The 21,935-nt window shown below is 40.9% G+C and overlaps 1 protein-coding gene across 7 annotated transcripts in view; it reads right to left on the bottom strand.

Moving 5' to 3' along the window:
• Positions 1-21,935, bottom strand: part of Etv6 (ETS variant transcription factor 6) — a 214,068-nt gene that overhangs the window by 154,677 nt on the left and 37,456 nt on the right. Inside the window, exon 2 of one of the 7 annotated variants that reach the window (XM_013153143.2) lies at positions 20,174-20,301. The exons of 5 other annotated variants lie outside the window; for them this stretch is intronic. In XM_013153143.2, coding sequence (XP_013008597.1) covers positions 20,174-20,206 — 33 coding nt within the window. In that variant the 5' untranslated portion in view covers positions 20,207-20,301. Of the gene's footprint in view, positions 1-20,173; positions 20,302-21,935 lie in introns of those variants that run through there. One more of the 7 variants, XM_063238242.1, reaches the window with a different exon arrangement.

Genomic DNA, 21,935 nt, shown 5'->3' with positions numbered 1-21,935 from the left:
CCACAGGACAAAGCAGTTATCTAAAAACATTCATTTATTTAGTAGAAATAAATATTCAATCACATCCCTGCTTCCTGCTGTGACTTCAGCCTGTGGTAATCCCTGGGCACAGTCTCTCTTCCACAGTCATGAAAGCAGCAAGAAGCAGATATGTTTTACGAGCTATGTGTCACTTAGCATCGCCTGCACACCCTAATCGGTTATAAAATGAGAGAGCTAAAGCAACAGCCATCAAAGATGAAATGCAGCACCCCTGGCTGCAGGTTTGGCCACTCCAGGGAAAGCAGAGCTGGTTGCCTGGTGGCCAAAGAAAGAAAAGATTGTGAGAACCAACACTAATGTACATGGGGCAGGAGAAGCATTGACACAGGCAAACTAAAGGTTTCCCTGACGCTCAAGGGAGACTGTGTACGCTAAAGACACAGACACTCAATGTCAGATGACAGTGTGCTGCTTATACATTGGCCCTTTGACCCTGGGAATCAAATCACCTAATTTTTAGATCTAATAGACTGGGATAAGTGGAAGTTTATAGATTGCATATACTTGCTTTAAGGCCCCTCAGGTGTTCCTAGTACTGGGTAAGAACACGGAGTTGCACCACGAAGATCTGTGACACAATAGGCATGACCCCCTATAGAACAGGGCTTTTTTACTACTACATGGAAATAAACAAACAAACATGAATTTTAGAGCTGGAAGGGAAAAGAATGATTCTCCTAGGTGGTCATTTATATCAAGGACGGAACAAAGGTGATGTTTAAGGCGATCTAGCTTCTACTGTGAACAGAATTTTCCCAAGAGTCCCCAGAACACATGTTAAAAGAGAAGAACCAGATGTGCTCTGCCCATGCCCAACAAATTCAACCCAAAGCAGGTCAATTCCACTAAACACTAATACAAACACCAGTGCAGAAACTGAAGCAGTCTAAAAGGACCTCACTTGCTCAGGTCAATCTACTTGGGTGGCATAAATCAGCTCCAATTCACCAGGGCAGACCCTGCTCTCTATATTTTTGGTTCTAAAAATGTTCTTAAACACAACAACAAAGATGCTGCTTTCTTCTAATTTGTACCAGACGTAGAGTACTCAGCAACTTCTCCTAACCAAGATGCCAGGTTAATGGACAGGATTCTTTCTGGAGCTCTCCTACTTAGAGGAAGAAAGAATTGCTGAATGCTTGTTGGTTAGAGTAAGCAACTTAATACAGACACCTCACAGAAATTCCCTGAGTTGTGCTGGGTTTCTTCTATCCTCTCCCCACTCTCAATATCTAATTTAGATATTTTAGGGAATTCAGAGCCTTTATTTCCAAAGGTCACATTGTGAAACTGTGACAAAAGTTAAAGAGAGAAGTCAACTGTCATAAATCCTCAACTCATGCTTATCAGACAAAACTAAAACAAGGAAAACACTGTCTGACCTCACTTATAAGAATGATTTGCCATCAGCAGTGCCAAAAAGCAGATTCAAAAGGTAGCAGGAAACAGAAGCAAAGAACACAATTTAGGCTGGACGGATCTGAGTTCAAATCTCAGACCACTTATTAATTGTGTGACCTTGAGTGAATTACTTCCTCTCCTAATCTTTGGTTTTCCCCATTTTAAAAATAAAAATAAAATTCTCCTACTCTAGAGAATTATTGTAAAGATAAAATGAAAGAACACACACAGAAACCACTGGGTACTCAAAAAACACCTGTTCCTCCCTTATCTCCAATTCCCTTTCCTCAGCTTTAGTTACCTGTGGTCAACTGCACTCCAAAAATATCAGTAAAAAATCCTAGAAATGAATAATGTATAGGCTTTGAGTAACTTTTACTATGGTATATTATAATTTTTACTTGATTACGAGTTATTCCTGTTATTCTCGTACTATGTTTAACTTATGAATTTAACTTTATCATAGATATGTTGTATAGGAAAAAAAGTTGTATAGGTATGTTGTATAGTAGTCAGGTCCCACATGACAATATTTCTGTCAACAATAATAGCATAGACAGTGGTGTTTCCATAAGATTATATCGTTTAGTGATGTCACAGCCATCTTTGGTTGTGTATGTACACCCAAAGTTGACCTACAATGATGCAACTTCTAGACAACAAATCTTAGAACTTAACCCATGGTATGAACTGAAGATATATAGTTTGGTACTGGCTGTTTCAGCGTCCCAAGGAAGTGGGTCTTGGAACGTCACCTCCCAAAGATAAGGAGGACCACTGCATATCCCATGACAGAGAACATGTGCCCCATTCTTGACCACTTTATAACTTGGTCTCCTTTCCCTTCATCCCTCAAAATAAAAAATTATCAACAGGATCATTCCATCTTGAAGAAGGAGAGGGCTCTATTCTACTAACCCAGTCTACCTGATGGCTAGGAAAAGGAAATGACCTATAATTTCATAAATTACAGTTTTCAATGGATACACTAACAGCATTATAAAATTTCACATCATCCAAGAACTTGTACTTATTTGGGTTACATAAAAAAGGTAAAATCTTTTACATGTGATATGCTTCTCAAAGCTATCCATATTTAACATCCTACAAAGTCCAGGCTTTGTCACTTAACATTGTTACAATACTTAATTGTCTCCAAACTGGATGGGATCACAGCCTCCCTTTTTCAGGCCACCTTCCATAGCTGTCAGCTTCTCAAAGCACAAAGCTCACTATCCTTTGACACCTTCACTGCCTTCTAACTGCCCTGTGACAGCTGAAACTCATGCACATGCCTCACCTGCCCAGTGTTCCAGCCACTTGCACGCCCAACTCAGGTGTCCCCCACCCTCTCTATCAGGAGGGCTACTCTGATCTTCAGTCTGAACTAATCACCTGTTCTTAAGTTACCACAGCAGTCTACCTTCATGTCTACAAGTATCTTACGACACTGATTATTTTTTTTGCTACAGGTTATAATTACTCACCTAAATGCCTGCCTCTATTTCTGGACTGAAAGTTGTGTGTTTTCCATCTCTCATTCTTAAGTCTCCTGAGTCTATGTGTTAAGCCATGCATGCAGCAGGTAGTCCACAAAGTCCTACTAAATTATTTGCTTAATTGGTTAATTGGTTTTAGCAGGTCCCTAATCAAATATATGCTTGGAGAGAGGAACAGGGCTGGGTAGTTAGGCAATTCATTATCACAATATCTTTGATTAGTCAGCTACCACTTTGGAAAGCCCGGAAAGCAAGGAGGAAAGCCCATGAGACACTGGGCACAAGCCTGACTGGGAGCCAAGAGCTGGAAGAGTAACACTTGTTATTCCTGTGCTAGGGAACACGAGTTGGACACAGCTGCTTTTCTGTCCTTTATCCCCTTCCCTTCCTTCTCTGCCCGCCCTCCTTTATTACCACCTTGCTTCCTCTTCTCTCCAATATTTACTCATGGATTTATTCAACAAATAAATATTTAGTGAGCACTTAATATGTACTAGGTACTTCTCTAACATAAGCAAAATGAAGCCCCCAGTTATGACAATTAATCTTGACTGTCAATTTCACTGACTTGAAAGATACCTACACTAATTTGTGAACCACACTTCTGAGTGTGTCCGGTTGGTGTAACTTTGAAGTCTACATGTGGTCCCTGGCCCACTTCCTTTCTAGCACTGCTCCCCTGCTCGGCTTCACAGCTAGCAGATTTGCTCTGCCATGTCCTTCTGCCTCAAGCTTTCTACTCTGGAGACTAATGACCATGAAATGAACCCCCTCAAACCGTGAGCCAAACTGAACCCCTCCTCCTTTAAGTTGTGGATGTCAGGTATTTTGTTCCAGCAACAGAAAGCTGACCAGTACACCAGTCTACATTCTGGGGTAGCGCATCTCAAACTTCAATGTCAAATGAATCATCTGGAGATCTTGCCAAAGAGCACAACTGAACTGAGTAGATCCATGGTGGAGTCGAAAACCTATGGTCCAGATAAGCCACTAGAGGATGCTGATAGTACCAGATCTGTCTCTCAGTAGTAAGGTTCTAGCTACAAGTCTACTTCTCAAGCTTGGCTGAATACAGGGGTCACCTAGGAGTTTTATGAAATACTAATGCCTCGTTCTCTCCCCCAGAGTTTCTGATTTAATTTTTTCTGGAGTGTGCTCCCATGGTAATTCTAATTAACACCAAAGATTGAGAAGCACTGTCATAGTAGGAGGGATAAACAGAAAATTAATATATATTCCAGACAAGTAGCATGAAGAAAAATAAAGCAAGATAAGTACAACAGAAAATAAGATTGTATATTACATTATATATTGAGGTCAAAGAATGCCTTTCTGCCAGGCATGGTGACACGTGTTCATAATCCCAGCACTTGGGAGGCTGAGGCAGGATGATTGCCATGGGTTAAAGGCCCGTCTGGAGTTCAAAGCTGGGGTGAACTACATAGCCAGATTCTTTCAAACAAGAACAAACAAACAAATTTTTAAAACAATTTTTAAAAAAGACAGTGGCATAAGCACCTGCCTGGCAAGTGCAAGGTCCTGCATTCAATTTCCAGTACAAAAAAAAAAAAAAAAAAAAAAGAATGCCCTTCTATGGTGGTAACATTTGAACTGATACCTTCAGAAGTTCAGAAACATGCCAAGCAGTTACCTGAGCACCACGTGGCAGACTCACACATACAAATGCCCTGAGGTAGCAGTATACTTGGCTTATTTGAGAAACAGCAAAGGAGATTAACATAGAAGGACATTCATTAGAAGATTTCATGGAAATAGAGGGTTTACCAACACAGAAACGTAAGTCATTTAATCTAAATGTAAATCTAGAAGGAGTTCAAAATGACCAATGGTTTAAATCTAAAAGATACTCTGCGATGGTCAATGATTCAAACATTTGGAAGCAAGCAAAATGCACACATATACATCAGGTCACAAGAACTGTATCAGAGAGTGGGGGTCATCCTTGTGTTAGAGATGATCAGAGGCTCACGCAGGCATGTCCACTTGCCCATGGTCACAGAAGAGCTAGTTCAGGATGGTAACTCCAGCATCTGTCCTCTTTGCACTAGAAATTAATAGTGCAAACAATTGCTCCTTATTCTCACTCCACACAACTCTCCCCACATCAGGCGGTGAAAGAGAGAGAAGGGCACTTCTCAGAGATAGGAAAAAAGGGTAAAAGTGTAGAGAGGAAAAAGACCAAAGTGCGGATGAGCAGCTGCCGCTTCCATTTATAGCAGTGGTGGCGAACTTCTGTCACCTATGGCTGTTTGCTATCACTGAAGGCTCTGAAAGGTTTGCCATCACTGATCTCCATACCTTCAATTCCTGCCATTCACACTTGATGCTCATAAAAGCCCTGATAGACGGTGTCATGGCTCATATATAGGGGTCTACCTAGCTCGGCCGTGGTATCCAGGAGTTGGTCAAGCCCTGTCAAGATGTTGTTGGAAGATATTTTTTAAATGAGATGAACATTTAAACCAAGAGTCAGAGAAAAACACATTGCTGTCCGTAATGTGGGTAGGCCTCATCCAATCAGTAGAAGACCTTAAGAAAGAAAAACACTTATGTTTCACAAGGTAGAGTCCAGCCTCCTCACGACCTCTGACCCTGAGACCCCACACCAACTCTTCCTGAGTCTCCAGTCTGCTCACCCCCACAATGGTGTAAATACCTTCAAATAAATTTATCTCTCCCCCCTGTGTCTCTCTATACATTCATTCCCACCCATGTATCTATCTACTGACACCAATATTGATAGATCTCCTCTTGGTTCTGCTTCTCTGAAGAACCTATGTTATATGAGCAGGGCCAATACCACCAACCCCATCTCTGACACAGAGATACATCTGAGAGGGTTCCCAAGGTCACTTTTCTAAGAAGGAACTGGGCAGAGACTGGCACCGTGGCCTGTATTCTCCCCCTCCCCCCAGGAACTCTCCCAGGCTGGCAGGTCACCGTAAGTCTCATACCAGGTTAAAATGATAAAAATCTAAACACACATGTTAACAGCTTTCATACAGACTCTTAAATGGAATAGGTGGCTGGAATAAGGACAAAGTGGATTTGATGACTTCTCTTGATCCCTGCAGTGGCTGACAAGACAAGAGGGTCTGTACTTACTGAGGTCTGATCCTCTACCTGAAGATTAAACCAAACGCTTTGTGTTTTTAGGAGGTTTCCTTGTTAGGCTGGAAAACAGTGATGGAAAATGAACACAATCACAATCACAACCACCAGGCTAAAATTTTAGAACATAGGAACACAGAGAAAAATGCTGAAGTCTGCTGGAGCCTTGACAAAACAGGAGACAGAAAGTGGAGGAAATAGAGAAAAGTTCAATTCAATGATGCAATTCCATCAAGGGGAAGGAAGATTGGGAAATATCATATTATTCTTCCTCAAAATGTTGATCAAAATATTTTCTGGTTCAAAGATAATTATGTTTAAGAAAGCAAGGAAATGACATACAAATCATGACTTTATTCGCAAAATCACCTGTACATTATTCATTTTCAAGTCACAGGACCCAAGGACCGTTGTTTCCTTATTTGGCTAACATTTGAAACTGCTTTTGGGAGAACTGTTTGGAAAGCAAGGGAGAGGCATAGACTTGTCATGGAAAATAAGGGCACACGCAAGTAGGTTCCCCCTTTCAAAAAGGCATCTGGGATAGGAAATGATAGGTTTATAGCCTGAGTATCTACATGAGCATTCAGGAGGCAGGATACCAGGACTGTGAAGAAAAGGAAATGGAATAAATTCTCTTCCTGCCCCAACGGAGATAGAGAAAACTAACATCACAGGCAGAAAAACTGTAACTCTTGATGTGTGTGACACATCCTTTAATGTACTTCCATTACTAAAAAACTGGATTATAGACTTCAGATAGAAGAAGAGTTAAAAACACTGAAGAGACCACAAAAATGTGCTGAGTCCCTGCCAAAAACCTAGGAAAGGATGCTTGAGAAAGAAAGTAAGAAAGCAGAGTGAAACTTAATGCCAGGTTCAGGTCTCTGGGGACACCCAGATCTCCTTAAGAATGGGCAAAGATCTTTCCTGCTATTTGCCCAACTCAATCGATCAGTGGCAGAAACACTGAAGAGGTTTCATGAGAAATTAACATCTACTGTGGTCTTGGCGGTGGAAGTGCCAAATATTTAGCAGGCCTGGCTGAGGGCTCTGGCCTTTCATGCTTGTGCCTTCTCAGTTGAATCAAGTTGGGGATGGGCCACCTTCCATGGGTTATGGGGAAGGCTCCAGGACCATTCAGAACAGCAGCAGGTAGTTGTCTTAACACGAAAGAAAGGCGGTCACTGACCACCATATCATAAAGGCCCCTACAGGACTCAGTGTCCTTGGGGGACAGAGACTGAGGCACAACCACAAGCTTCTGTTGAAGAACAAGCGCTTTCTAGGAAGAGCAAAAAACTCCCACCAACAGGATCACTAGCTGGATCCGCTCCAAAAGGCCAGAGGTGTCACAGCACAGGGACCCAAGGCAAAGGACACATTTTAATAATAGCAGTGGCTGACACCTGTAAACCCTTTCCAGTTTATAATGTGTTTTAAAAGCTTTAAGAGCAATGACTCTGAATCCAGATGCTTGGATGCAAAATACAAAAAAGGGAAAGAAGTGTCCAAATAGATAGGGTTGGCTTTGCTGTTACCAAAAATCAAATTTTCTCTTCCATGGCCTAGGCCAGAATCCTTCAGGCACCTTCCTGGTTATGTGACTAATATACTGTTGACCTCCCGACACAAACACACTATGAAAATGAGCTCTGTAACACTACCAATATGGCATACAGAGAGGTGATGTGCTGTTCTTAGTCAGGATTCCCAAGAAAAAGGGTCAAGTGGCAAGCCCAAAATCTGCAGGGTGGGCTCATGGTTATGTGCTATAGTGTTCCCTCTTGCTCTGTCCACACCTTCAAGTGATTAGATGAGGCCTACCACCTTATGGAGAGCAATCTGTTTCACCCAAATTCCTTTGAGTTACATATTAATCTCATACAAAAATCACCTTCACCAAAACATCCAGCACAATGTCTAATCCAATATCTGGGCATAGTGGCCCAGCTACACAGACATAAAGTTACCTGTCACATATGCCTTAGTGTTTCACCTTCAGAGATCCCATATCACAGAAAATTATAAGACACCCAACAAAAACGCATGAGCTCTGCAGAGACTTTCAACACCGAAAAGCAAGAGGCTAAAACCCACAAAATTCAAGACGGCCTAACAGGTGGGCAGCAGGAGTGGAAAAAGGAGACATCAATAGAGAAGTAGCAGTGGTAATGTTCTAACCCTTAGGCTGGGGACCAAGTTCATAGACATTCACTTCATCACTATGCTTGTAACTCACAAACATATTTCTATAAATATTACACATAAAACATCATAGGGAGTTAAGCTATCAGGTCATGTGAGAGAACCCATCACCTGAGGCTACTTCCCCTGACCATTTCTGGACAGAAGTCACCTCTGATTACACTGTCCACTCTATTCAAGGGCTGACACTGTCAGATGACTTGTCCTGTGTTTATGCCTTGCCTTCTCACATGGATTTTAGTCCTGTAAATTCTGAGGCAGCTCTTTACACATCTTTTCATGCTCCCAGAGTTTTGGCTGAGCATCTGAGTGACTCAATAAATATGCACTGATGGTTGAATAACAAATTGGATGGGGGTAAAGATAAAACAAACAAACAAACAAATAAATCACTGGCAAAGCAAGGCTGCTTGAGAGGCACCGGGTTTCAGAGTTATAAAGGACACTAACAGCTCTAAAGCAGGCATCAAAGATCCGATGCCAAGCAGCAGCCCATGTATGATTTTTTAATATGCCTACAATGAGACAACACCCATCCCCCACATTGGTACACCACAAATGGTCCTTATGTTAACAGAATGATCCTTGTAGAAAAACACATACACACAGCAAGGGAGAGATGCCCACACTGCAGGCAACCACAAAAAGCACCTCTGCCCCAAGTCTCTTAAAGAAAACACACTATGGCACTATGACATTTCTAGCTATGTCCTTAAGCAAATTTCCCATCTTTTAGGAGGCATCCCACACAGCCTGGTCAATAGCTAGGAAAACAATAGGGCACATTAAGGACCTCTTTATCTATCTTTACATCCCAAGTCTACACTCTTGTTAATTTTTCTCACCAGGGGACTTCCTAACCCTGAGATGCTTCTGCTTGACCCACAGATCCCAGCTATGGTACAAAGCAATCAAGACTGTATATGGTAGTGCCAGCTTTCTCCCATTAGAAACAAAGGTTAACCTGAAGAAAGTGTAATTTTTAATGTCTGTCACCACAAAAATGAGAACAGAATGCTGGAGTGGGAAAGATTTCCTTACTGAAGTTAGATACATAATTATAGACACAACTACTAAAGGAAGAAAAGATGGACTATGACTGGTTACGAACCGCTTCTGCTACAAGGTCATTCTATATGCTCCCATGTGAACACAGAAAGCTGACATGAAAAAGACCATAATCATATCCTAGTCCAAATAAGTGAATTCAGCCCCGTGCGGAGAAATGCCAGGTCATCAGCAAAAAAAGGACTGTAGCCAGGTGCCCCATTCCAAAGTTAATGCCCTTTCCACCATGATGTATTCTAGGACAGACAGCTCATTCTGGCCACCTGCCACAAAACATAGTGGGGTGCCTGTGTGGCTGGCACTAAATCAAAGAAGGTCCAGATTAAAGACGTAAGTCTGTAAGAAGGAGTATGGAGGGCCACAACGAAGGAGAAAATAATTTCTTCCTTACACTTAGAGAAAAGGAAAATTATTAGAGGCTGGGAAAAACCAAGAACATCCCACAGATCCACCACAAGGGCCTATACCACTGGGTCCAACAGTTGCAAAATGGTTTGGGTTTAGAAGAAAACACTCCTTGATAACACTAGCGTTTGGAACTAGAGTGAACATGCTAGAGCCTAAGACAGATCAGTAAAAATGCAGTGTACAACTGGAATTAAAAAATAAGTATGTCCAACTCAAATGAAGAAGTCCTGTGATTCAGTCATGCCATGATCCCACAGGTATGCTGCTCGGGGGCTGAACCAGGGGACCTGTAAAGCAGCAGGGCAGCCTGCCACATCAGTCCTGTTCATGGAAATCGAGTGCACAGCTCATTGTTGCTTCCTCATTTTTAAGACTACCCTTCTGAAAACAGGGCGGGAGAAGTCTTTTTCTTCTCAACACCCTGTTTTCATCTCCAGCCTCCTGCATACCACTGTTCTTCCAGAATCTGAAACTGAGCCTTTTGTTTACTTTCTTATGAGTTCCCTGAGGTCTGGCTGTCAGTGTCTCTTCGAGTCAGTGATTAGCATTCTGACTCCAAATCCTTCTTAGAGTCAGCCAAAGAAGTCCAAGAAGTTGGCTACAACCAACTCCCTGAGAACAATAGGCCCTTTCTATAAAATACAGGTTTGTCTTCCTTGGCAAACGTACAGGAGCTGGTCCTCGGCAGAGAGGTCTACCTGTTGGCACAGAATGTTTACTCTGAGACAGAGGGCTCTCTAAACAACAGGAGCCCACTTGCAGGTCATACGTCCAGTAGACTCCACACTGTATCCCTGACTCCTTTATAGCCCCATAAAGGTAAATGATAAGCCCCATCACAAAGCAAACATATGGTCATGAGTGCAGCTGTCCAGAAATACCAACCATTGGCCTGAACGAGCCACAAAGCAAAGCCGGGTGTTTCCGGTTCACCCCACCTTCTCAGGACACCTAAGCCTCACTTGATCATTCAGTCCACAAAAGTCTGCCCCTCTGCCTCATGGCACCTAAACATGAGGTCACAAGAAAATGCAGTGCCCATCCAGATGAGGACTGGGTGACCCAGGCCCATCTGGATGAGGCCTGCGTACAGCACACTGATTTGTTACTAAACCCAAGAGAAACAAATAGCAGCCTGTGGAAGATAGAGCTCTCAACATCTGGCTCTTTACTTTTTTCTTTTTTTATGAAAGACAGCCAGCCCTGCAACACTCATGCTTTCCCAGTGGACAGGCACAGACCCTGGTCTCTGCTCTGCCCTTCTCCATCAGGGGATCTCAACCTGCCTGCACATCCTGTTTTACTCTGTGTCTCACAATCATCAGAATGTAACCCTCACTATCACCAGGATGGAATCAGATATAAGAGGGGCTTTCCAAATGACAGGCACTGTGATTTTCATTCTTTGAACCAAGGTGTAGGCCTGAGGTCATTAAGAGCTGCAAGGCACAAGGGGAGAGGAAACACAGACTTCTTACCACTGATCCCCTAAAAAGATTGGGGCAGGGGACAATTCCGAGAATCTTTGCAGTCATTTAAATGCAAGGCCCTCCAAGACTGGGAGACCAGGAAGTGCAGGGGGCGGGTCTTGCTACTATGCTAACTCTCTCAAAAGTGCTCAGGAGGAGCCTGTTGGTTCCAGGCTTGGGCTTCATTTCTCTGTGCTTAGATGTACTTAAACCCTGGCAGATGAACTTGCCGGAGCCTGCTCCCAGGGACACACAGAGAGCGGGGTGGGCTGCAGTCTTGATTGCCCCTAATCTTCACCTTGGAATACTCTTCCCATTACAAGGGAAGCCTGCTGTGGTTCAAGTCAACCATTTCCCTAAAAAGCTCCATCACCGGGGACAGGTTAGAAGGCAGAATTAGTTATTTGCTAAGTTTTGGAAGAAATGAGCATCCATGCTTGCTTGCTTTATTCCTCCCCTTCTATTTTGTTTTATCCATTTGTTAACAAGTTAATCATCCTAGGCTGTGGGACTTAAGAGGCCTGGAGACTGCAGCACCCCATGCCAGACTAAATCAAGGTAGTTTTTGGCTATTCAGGCTAGAAAGAGTTGAACAGTCTAAATAAGCACAGAGGCAAAATCAATGCATTATCCCAATGCAGATTATCTAATCTAAAGATGCTCAAAAAACATCTGAAGGCCAGGGCAGAGAATATAAATAAAGGAGTCAGACTGAAAACGTGCATGCACACACATGCATACTCACTCTCTCTGTCTCTCTCTGTATCTCTGTTACACACACACACACACACACACACACACACACACACCCCACTAGACTCTCCAGAAGATTCACACACTCTTGGCTTCTAGAGAGCCTTTGGCCATTTTTTGACAAAATTAACAAACCTTATTCAGTGGCTCATGAATAATTTCCCAGAGCTAGTGAATCTGGGCATGCACCCTTTGTGTCTCCTGCTTTCTAAAGGGGACATACTTTCTTACTATAGTCTTTCATGTAACAGTAACAAGAAAAAAAGAGAGACCTTAGAAACATGTTCTCCTTCTGTTCTCTTCCACTGCCCTCCTGCTTCCCTGTTTTTCCTTCCTTCTTTGGCCCCCAGGCTCCAACCCTTGCTTTTTGAGACTCTTGTCTCCTGGGCAGCCTCTACTCATGCAGTCAACTAGTGTTTCATGAGCACCTACTATCCATCAGCACCGTGCCTGGGCAGAAATACAGCCAAGAACTCAAAAGACCCCGTCCCTGTTTTCATGATGCTTAGCTTACAATGGTGAGACAGACAAAATAATGAAGAAACAGACAAAATATCTTCAAGTCAGAATAACCTTTCTAGGAAGTTATTCTACAATTAGATAAAAACTGCACGGGGATGGCCCAACAATTCTTAGCAATAAAATAGCATTCCTTCTTTCTTTTCCTTTCCTTCCATCCTTCCTCCTGTCCCTTCCTCCATTCCTCCCTCCTCCCTATCTCTTTTCATAATTTTAGAAATAAACATTTGTTTTAGGAGCTGGCTTATAACATAGAACAGTCAATTATCTAGCTCTTTCTAAAGTTGACCTCAAATCTTAAATCAAAAGGAATTAGCTAACATTTTTCAGTCCAAACGCCCATCCAGAAAACTCTTCAACTCAGAACTGGCAACCCCCAAGAAGAATCTCACCTCCTAGTACACAGTAGTAATAAGGCACTCTAGTGGGTTCTAATAATCATCCAATATAAGTCCCAAAACTGATGATACATTTCCTTTCACTTGACACGCCTAGAAAATAAAAAATAACCCATCAACCAACAGCACAATAAAAATCTGCCCATTACACCAGGCATGATAGTGCCCACCTGTAATCCCTGCACTTGGGAGGCTGAGGCAGGAGGAGTGAGATAGGTTCATGAGTTCAAGATCAGCCTGGGCTACCTAGTAAGTTCATGTCCAAAGTGAACTACACAGCAAGACCCTATCTCAAAGACAGAGAGAGAGAGAGAGAGAGAGAGAGAGAGAGAGAGGAGAAAATTTGGCCATTAAATTGAAGTTCCATAACATAAAAGGTGTTCTTTAAACTTTTTGGTATTGTTTACATTGGCCTAAATATTCTTTTCATTTTTTTAGACTGAAGATAATAAAGTCAGCCCATTTTAATCTTCAAATTTCTCTAACCTTTTCTTTTAAAACCTATGTTTCAAATCTTAGACTATTTTTATTCTGTGATCTTCTATCTTTATGCATGATCTATATTTATACATCTTTTAAAGTAGTGACTAAAACAACAACAAAAAATAATAAGAAGCTGACTAATGCAAAGGTTAGCAGGATATTTTCCTTGAAACTCATGCTATTTTTAGAAAATTTCAAAACTTTCTTCAATCATCTTTTAGTCAAATAACAACTCCTAGTATTTTCTTTCAATACTGTATCAAGTAGTATTTTCCCTTTTTCTATTTGGGTGTTTAGGTCTCTCCTTAAACATGATTTATGAAATTCATAAAACTTATTTTTTTCTAATGTTCCAGAGCAACTTCTGACAATTTACAGCTCAGAATATAAACTACACATGGGGAAAGACCATTATGTGTTTCCTGTTAAGCCACTATCAAAACTCTTCATGACGAGCCAAGTAAGCTCTTCATGGGCCATTAGACAAGCTCTGATCACAGTGTCGATGATTTCTGAAGCCAAGTCAGCCTTGTTCTTTAAAGCCTAAGTTTATACACCTGTAGAAAGTTTTGTTTGAGTTCTTTTGTTACCAAGAGATCAGTTCTAATGTAGCTTGGATGATCTTTGTAGGTAATTATAGCTCTTCTGTATCACAACAATCTTAACAGTTACATTTTTTTCTGTACTGTATCACTTAGAACTGTATTACTTTCTGTATTGGATCAGTGAGCACATGGAACATAACATTACTGAGTGAAAACCAGAAAGTAGGAATCTATCCAGCTGTCATTTATAAATCAACACATTCTTGTCACTATGAGTACAATAAGGGAAGATTTGGTGAGGATTTTCCAAAAACAAAACTCTAAATTGGAGGTAAAATAAGAATTTCAGAACATAAAAAGCCAGGATGGGTAGGAGAGAGCCAATGAATTCTGTTGTCAACACACTAAGCTACTGACCTTCAGCAAAACCTTGTCTGTGACCATCTGGGTTCAGACCTTCAGCCTCTCTTGTCCAAAATGTGATCACACTGTCCTCACCTCAATCCTCCCACTGGTTTCTAGTCCCACGTTCTCCACCCCAATCCATCCACCACCCAAAAGAAGATCCATTAGGGCCACAAAGAGGCCTGGACGAAAAATCCACTTCTGGCTACAGAGACTAAAAACACTCTCAAGTCTTAAAAGACAGACTTAAAAAAGAATCAAGTTCTGATGTATGCTACAACATGGAAAAACATTTTAATACCCTCAGTGAAATAAATCAGCTATGAGAGGACAAACCCGACATGATTCCACTTATATGAGAGATAACTAGAAGAGTTAAAATTCATAGACACAAAGTAGAATAGTTGGAGAAGATGTAAATATTGTAAGAGTTGGATAGTGGTGATGGTTGTACAACAATATGAATGTGAACTGTACGCTTAAAAATGGTTAAGATGGTAAATTTTACATATAAATACTTTACCATAATTATATAAATACCTTTACCATAAATGAGAGCCAAAACCAAATTTTTTTAAAACAGGAATATAAAGATAGTGATATAGTGAATTTGAATTTGATTTTTTAACATGTACACAGTATAGATGTTATTAATACATAAAAATCCTGCTAAATGCTGGTTTCCTTCAATGTTGCCTAAGTGTCTTCAAGAAATGAGTCTGGCTCAAGTGAAAAAGAAAGAATGTTATGCATCCATTTTACTAATGTACTTTGAAAAGAGAAACCTATTAGAATCACCCTTTTGCAGGACAGCAATGATTTAAGCATCTGACAGAACAAAGAAAGAACCCTGCACATAGTATTATGCGCTAATGGAAAGATCCTGAAAGAGCGATGAGAGTAGCTTCTGGAATCTGGTTGACTGTGTTCCAGTTCAGGCCGTGCATTTTATTTTCTATCAGGTTGTATAACCTCTTTACTCTTCAAACTGCAACTCCATCTTTAGTTTAGTACATAATTGTTACACCTAACTCAGAGGGTGGTGCTGAGCATGAAAAAGGAATGTTCTAACTCAAAGCTCTTAACACGCCTGACATGTGGTAAATATTTAGCAAATATTTATTTTTTGCTACTAATGAACCTGTAATTCTCATTCCCATGCAACCAATAGCTGCTTTACATTTAGACACTTCATTGAGTAATTTTGTGTCTTGGTTCCCCTCACTTCTACCTTACAAGGATGATGGGGTAGCGGGGATTGGCCGAGGCCACATCTATAAGGAAGTAAATTCCCTTGCTAATTTTGAAGGAGAAAGTCCTGTGTTATAGGGTGCTTGGTTGGGAGGCCCACATAATATCAAACTGAGAATCAACATCGTATGAGAAACTGAAGTCCTCTGTGCTTACAGCACAATGAAAATAGGTTCTTCACCAGTCAAGCCTCAGATGAAACCACAGCCCTCACTAACACACCAATTACACCTCTGCGAGACCCTCTGCAGACCCAGAAGCTATGTCCAGTTTCCTGATCCATAGAAACTTCGAGAAAATAGATGTGTGTTGTTTTAAACCATTACCTTTGTTGTAATTTGCTATAAGGCAACAGAAGACTAATAAAACAACCAATGTAGATATTAGGAAAGCGCGCAGATCACAGGGTAAAACCACATTTGCACATCCATGTGAGTTTCCATGATTTAGAGCGATTTCTGTAGTGACTTAGCTTTTTTGGAAAATTGCGCCAGGAAAGGCCAGGCTCAATAGTAAAAAATATTCTCCCCAGTAACGGGTTATGTAAAAAATTATACTTTATGGCATTTCATCAAACAAGTGAGGTTTTTTAACTTTTTGTCTTCAATTTACTTTCATATTATGCAAGTTGGCCTTTCTGGAAACCAAATTGGGCAAGAGATTTTGTCAAGGTCCAAATTCTCTTGCCAGACTGCATTACCTTATGGATATGATTGGAAATCTCTTAGGATTCAGTTATGGGAAAGACTCACAAATCAGTTGCCCATTGGAAGAGCCAACATGCAACTTAGTTACATTAAATGCACTCACCCAAACTAGGCGATCAGAAAGCCTTTTGTTAACATGTGGGTTTTAAGTTCATTTTCTACTTAATTACTATAATTTTCTAGCTCTCCTCTCACAAACAGATCCTCTATGCCATTTAGCCACTTGCCCAATGTTCTTATAATAACATCCCCTTCTATTTTATCCATGCCTCCACTTAAACTGTCCCCCACACTTAAATTCTTCATCACTCTGCAGCTTTCTTAAAGTTTGCATAGAATCAGGAAACTTAAAAAGTAAGAAGATGTGGATGGAGATGATCTCGTCTTACTCTTTAATTCTACTGCAGAAACTGAGACCCAAGGTCAAATGATGGCTCAAGTTGAAAAGGATCCTCTGAAACTTTCCACTGTTCCCTGAAAATGGGGAAAAATATGTGTCTCTCTTGACCTTGTCTTTCACAGTATCCTGCATCTGCTAAGGATGCCCTCCGGCAGCAGGCGTTTCTGGGAAGTACCAACTATGAATGACAGAGCTCTTAAGTAGCTTCTACACATCTTCCCGGCTGAGATGATGTTTATAACGCACCCAAATCTCTGCCATTGCTGTCAGTGCTCAAGAAATTTTTTTTTTTTTTTGCCAAACCATGGCAATAAAACTAAATTTTTGAACACACCCCCCCCCCCATCGCCTAAGTGACAAACTAAGGTACAACATAAACCGATTATTCTGGATAGATTCACCAACTGTAGCTCGGGGGGAAAAGAAAAAAAGGAAACCTGTGTATTTTAACAAATATCTGCAGATGTACTGCTTACAATTTCTCTGTAATTTACTCATATATCTGCTCAACAAGCAAAGTATCAACCATGTGTCAGCCAAATTGCTCCCAGAAGTTAAAAAATGATGTAAGAAATAGTCACTGCTCTCAACAAGTTTTCAGACTAGTGAGAGAGCCAAATATTTAATAATTACAATAATAGGGCACCTTTATTGAGCATTTACCATGTGCCAGACTGGTTATAAATACTTAAGAATGAATGAACTCCCTTATTTCTCACTGAATGAAGTAAGTTTTATGTGCAACCCTACCTTATAAGAAAAATTAAAGAGTACAAGAAGTTTAAATTACTTGCCCAAATATTACACATTCATTGTTTCAACAGATACTTGTCTACTGCATTCCAGGCATGGTTTTGTCTTTTTTTTTAATCGGTACTGAGGATCGAACTCACGACTCCCTGCTTGCAAGGCAGGTGCTTATGCCGCTGAGCTAAATCCCCAGCCCCCACCAGGCATGGTTCTCGATATCGGGGCAGCAGGGGCAGCAGGCATTCTGATGAAAGGACATAAATATTAGGCAAAGAAACAAAAAAAAAAACTAATATTAATATCAAAGAATGACAAGTGCTAAGTGCTAAAAAAAAGAAGACTATTTTGTACCTCTGAGTTACTCATCTGTGGGGCTTCCCTCATGATCTGTGTTGTGGGCCTTAATAATTTGTTTGGTTTGCTCTTCTTGATCTAGTTCTAATTTACAAGCTCACTGAAGAAACTGAGATGGACAGTGGAGAAAGATGTTTCTTCCCCTACATTCTAAGATGAAAGAGACCATGAGGGCTGCAAGTCCCTTTCCAACTCTAACATTCTATGAGCTGATGCAAGGAAAAAGAAGGATGTCACTGGTAATATGAGAAACGCCAACTTAACATGCTAAGAGAGCTGAACATGAGACTCCCAAGTTCCCTAAATCCATGGCTGGGTCAGAGACAAGGGAGCAGCTGAGGTGCCCCCCACCCCAGTGCAGGACTGACTGGAGAAAGACTGAGGAGGAGCAGGTGTCATAAGAACATAAATCTTGTGTCTAGTGACCATGTAAAGACATTAAGAAGGGAAGAACTAGAAGCTCCTCAGATCTGACTCCATGAATCATGGAACCCATCAAATGAAACGCAGCTGAACTGAGAAATAACAGTCTTTCTTTCTAGGACTCATATCTTACTAGACTTCTCCCCTCAGTTTGCACCAGTAGCATTTGCTATTTTCTCACTGATATGCAAAACTCCGCAGGACCACAGTACAACCTACTTCACTTGGGACACCTGGGTCCAGCAAAAGCAAAGAGACCCCAGGACAAACCCTGTGCCTAGCAAGAAGAACTCCAATAGCTGATGAAAGAATTGCCAATTCCTTAAATGCACAGCTTTTGCTACTATCATTCCTTCTTTTTTTTTTTAAACTGGGAACTGAATCCAAGGCCTTCACACTTAGCTATATCCCCTGGCCTTTTTTTATTTTTAATATGGAGGCAGGGTCTTACTAAGGCATTCAAATGAGGTTCAAACTTGTGATCCTCCTGCCTTAGCCAGCCAGAATATTGGGTTTATCCTCCTTACTCTTTTCTCCGACTTTCTCTATACCAGTTTTATCTCTGTCCATACCCCTCTTTCTTATTTAGCTTTCAAAATGATAATTACATAAGATAGAAAAATCTCTATTTTAATTCATTAGAATCTGTTCCTATCACAATTTTCTAAAGAGGTCTGTGAATCTGGGCCACATTTTATAACATCATTAAAAAGTTGGACAATACATCTTCAGTTTAACATGTACGAAAATGCCAGAACATTAAATGTTTTATATGGGTATGTCTTCAATATCCTTTGACAGATTTCAGCACAATTCAGTGTAAAGGAAGTTACAAAGATAACACACACTCAGCAATATATACTATGCTTAAGTGACTGTCTCCATATTTATTTCCTTAATCACATGTCAATCTAAGAGATGAAAGGCACAGTGATATACTGATACACAATGAACATGCAGCCAAATTATCTTGCAGCTCCTAAAGGAGAGGAAAAATAGCATTTCCGTGGGGAAGGAAAAGAACATCTCTTGCCATGCACCAGCAGCAATATGTTTTATAAAGAAAGTGATGGGACAAACACACACAAAAGTACATACAGATAAATAACTACGACATTGCAGAGCTGAATATATGAAAGCAAAGAGAACGCTGTTAACAAACACAGAGACAATAGCCAGGTTGAAAAAAAAAAAGAGTTTTATTGAGAAAGTTTTTCAGGAGATCAGATTATTTTAAAAGCTCTATTTTGAAAGTATGTGAGGGGTATCGTTCAGCAGAGGTGTCTCTTCTGCCTGTACAGTCATCTTTCCACTTAACCTTTACACCAAATAACACTAAAAAAAAAATTTACTAAGCATTACAGAAGACAGTGCATTTGGTGTTAAGATGGCCAACTAACTGACTCATCTTACTGGGTAAACTTTTTATAAAAGCAACAAATGGGTCCCCAATTCAAATTAGTTCATAAAAAACTGTTGTGAAATATTTAATATGCATTACATATTACATAACTCTCTTAATAACCCAATGTGAAAGCTAGGTTTTATCAGTGGCCCATTTTTCAAATGAAGAAACTGAGCCTCAGAGGTTGTACAATATGCCAAGACTTAACAACCCGCAGAGTTCAAACAGAGGTCTATCAAACTTTAGAGTCTGTCTTCTACACCATAGAGTTAGCTATGTAGAAGAATATAAAGAACTGAAACCTCTAATAAGGCAGACTTAAAATAAAAACTTCCAAGAGTCATCCAAAAAATATCATTGTATTATATCATGTTGTAAGACAATCTCTACTACCATCCATTCCAATAAAAATTTTATTTGGTACAATTCCACCCTATCTTCCCAAGTGTATGTGTCTGTATGTGCAGTGGCTGTATAATTTCTCTAGTTAGAAGGGGAATTGGTCATAGAGGACTAGCAGTTTTCCCTGAGAAAAGAGACTCCTGCTACTCACCCAGCCCCCTCTGGTCCTCTTCCTCAAAATCATCACTCCCTCTGCTAGCCACACAGTCTCTGGGAACAGATGGTCACGGATGGATGTGGTGACGCAGCCATCTCTGCAGTCTCCCAAGTGCTTTGTCACTAGAAAGCAAATAGATTGAAGCAGCTGGGGGCAGAGATAGGGTGGAGGAAGAGCGCTGGCTGGGGGGTAAGATACCAGAAGCAGGCAGCAGAATTTCCCCAGCAGGTACTGCTGCTGCTTCCCTGCAATGGAGTTATGCTGGTCTAGTCCCTTGAGAGAAAAACACTACTCCATGACCACTCGCTCATACTGAATTCCATGGGTAGCCTATCGAACAGACTAACAGAGAGAAGTCACTGGGATCTTGCTCCCACACTGGACACAGGGTCAGGCCTGCCCTCTTAGCCAAGTGGATACACCATGAAGGTAAAATGTAAGTAGATGTCAATAGGAAACACAGATCTCTATGATCTGCTGTGAGTCCAATATTGATAGTAAGTGAAAATTATCCTGGTCTATCTATGAAACCCCAAACTGAGCAGATAAAGACATAAGCAAGCCATCTGACTTGTCATGTTTTCCCTGCCTTTAACATCCCTGAAACAGTCGACCTCCTTGGTCTTCTAATCCATTTTACTCATTCACTAAATATGAGATTCCACACTATTTGCCCACTCTTGACCCACAGAAATCTTCCCTCCTAAGTGAGGTAGGCATCTTTCTCTATGACCTCAGTGTTCAGGTACACAGTATGACACGTTATAATGCTCCATTCACATACATCCTCTCCCTACTGGACTGCAAATTCTTTAAGGGTAGAAACCAGTTCTCATGATGATGAAGTCTGCTCAGCTCATGGTAAATGTTAAGTCAAATAATGCAAAGAATACAAGGATGAACAAAAGATTAATCTTATAGAGAATGAGATCTCATATAAGATGAAGTCATAAAGGGTAGACAGTCTTGAACTATATCTTAAAAAGTGCCTACTGTGCATCCAGCAATGTCCTAAGCACTGAGTGGGGCTTGGAAGATTGAGGCTGGAACACAGTTATGTGATAAGTTGTCTCATCTCCTACAAAATTTACCTGCTACTTCTTCACACTAAACAAAAATCAGAAGTACGGAGGATTTATCTTCACTGTGATTCCCATGAATGTTCCCCAGCATGGAGTACAGTAGTACTGGTTTCCAAAAAATGCAGCTATGTACACAAAGGAGTATCTTGCACACAGCCACGTGAGTATACAGATATCCACGAATGGCAAGCCTGTTCACAAGAGTAAAAATCCTAGCACAAACCTCAATGTTCATCAGCAGGAAAGTGAATGAACACAGAATAATCACACACAATGGGACATCATATAGCAGATAAAGTAAATGACTACAGTGACATGAAACAATAAACATGAACATTAGCAGTAGAAAATCAAGGCAAAAAACAAAGTCCCCCAAAAGGTTGCACACATACAGTCTGGTGTGCTTTTTATAACTTAAAGGCAATTAAAAATGAATACATACTATACAGACACATACTTTAATGTGTATGTATTAGTCACCTTTCTGTTGATGAGACAAAATACCTGACACCTGTAACTTACAGGAGATTTATTTTGGCTCACAGTTTCAGAGAGTTCAGTCCATAGCTGGTGGTGGAAAGGCAAGGGGCGTGGCAAAGGAAAGCTGCTCAAACCATGGCAATTAGGGAGCAAACAGAAGTAAGGAGCTGAGGACAAGAATACACCACATCCTT

The sequence above is a fragment of the Cavia porcellus genome, unplaced genomic scaffold (assembly GCF_034190915.1).
Source record: "Cavia porcellus strain 051 isolate PalLab524CR breed Dunkin Hartley unplaced genomic scaffold, mCavPor4.1 scaffold_27, whole genome shotgun sequence".
In the NCBI taxonomy this organism is placed as follows: Eukaryota; Metazoa; Chordata; class Mammalia; order Rodentia; family Caviidae; genus Cavia; species Cavia porcellus.
This window is presented reverse-complemented; position numbering and strand designations above follow the sequence as displayed.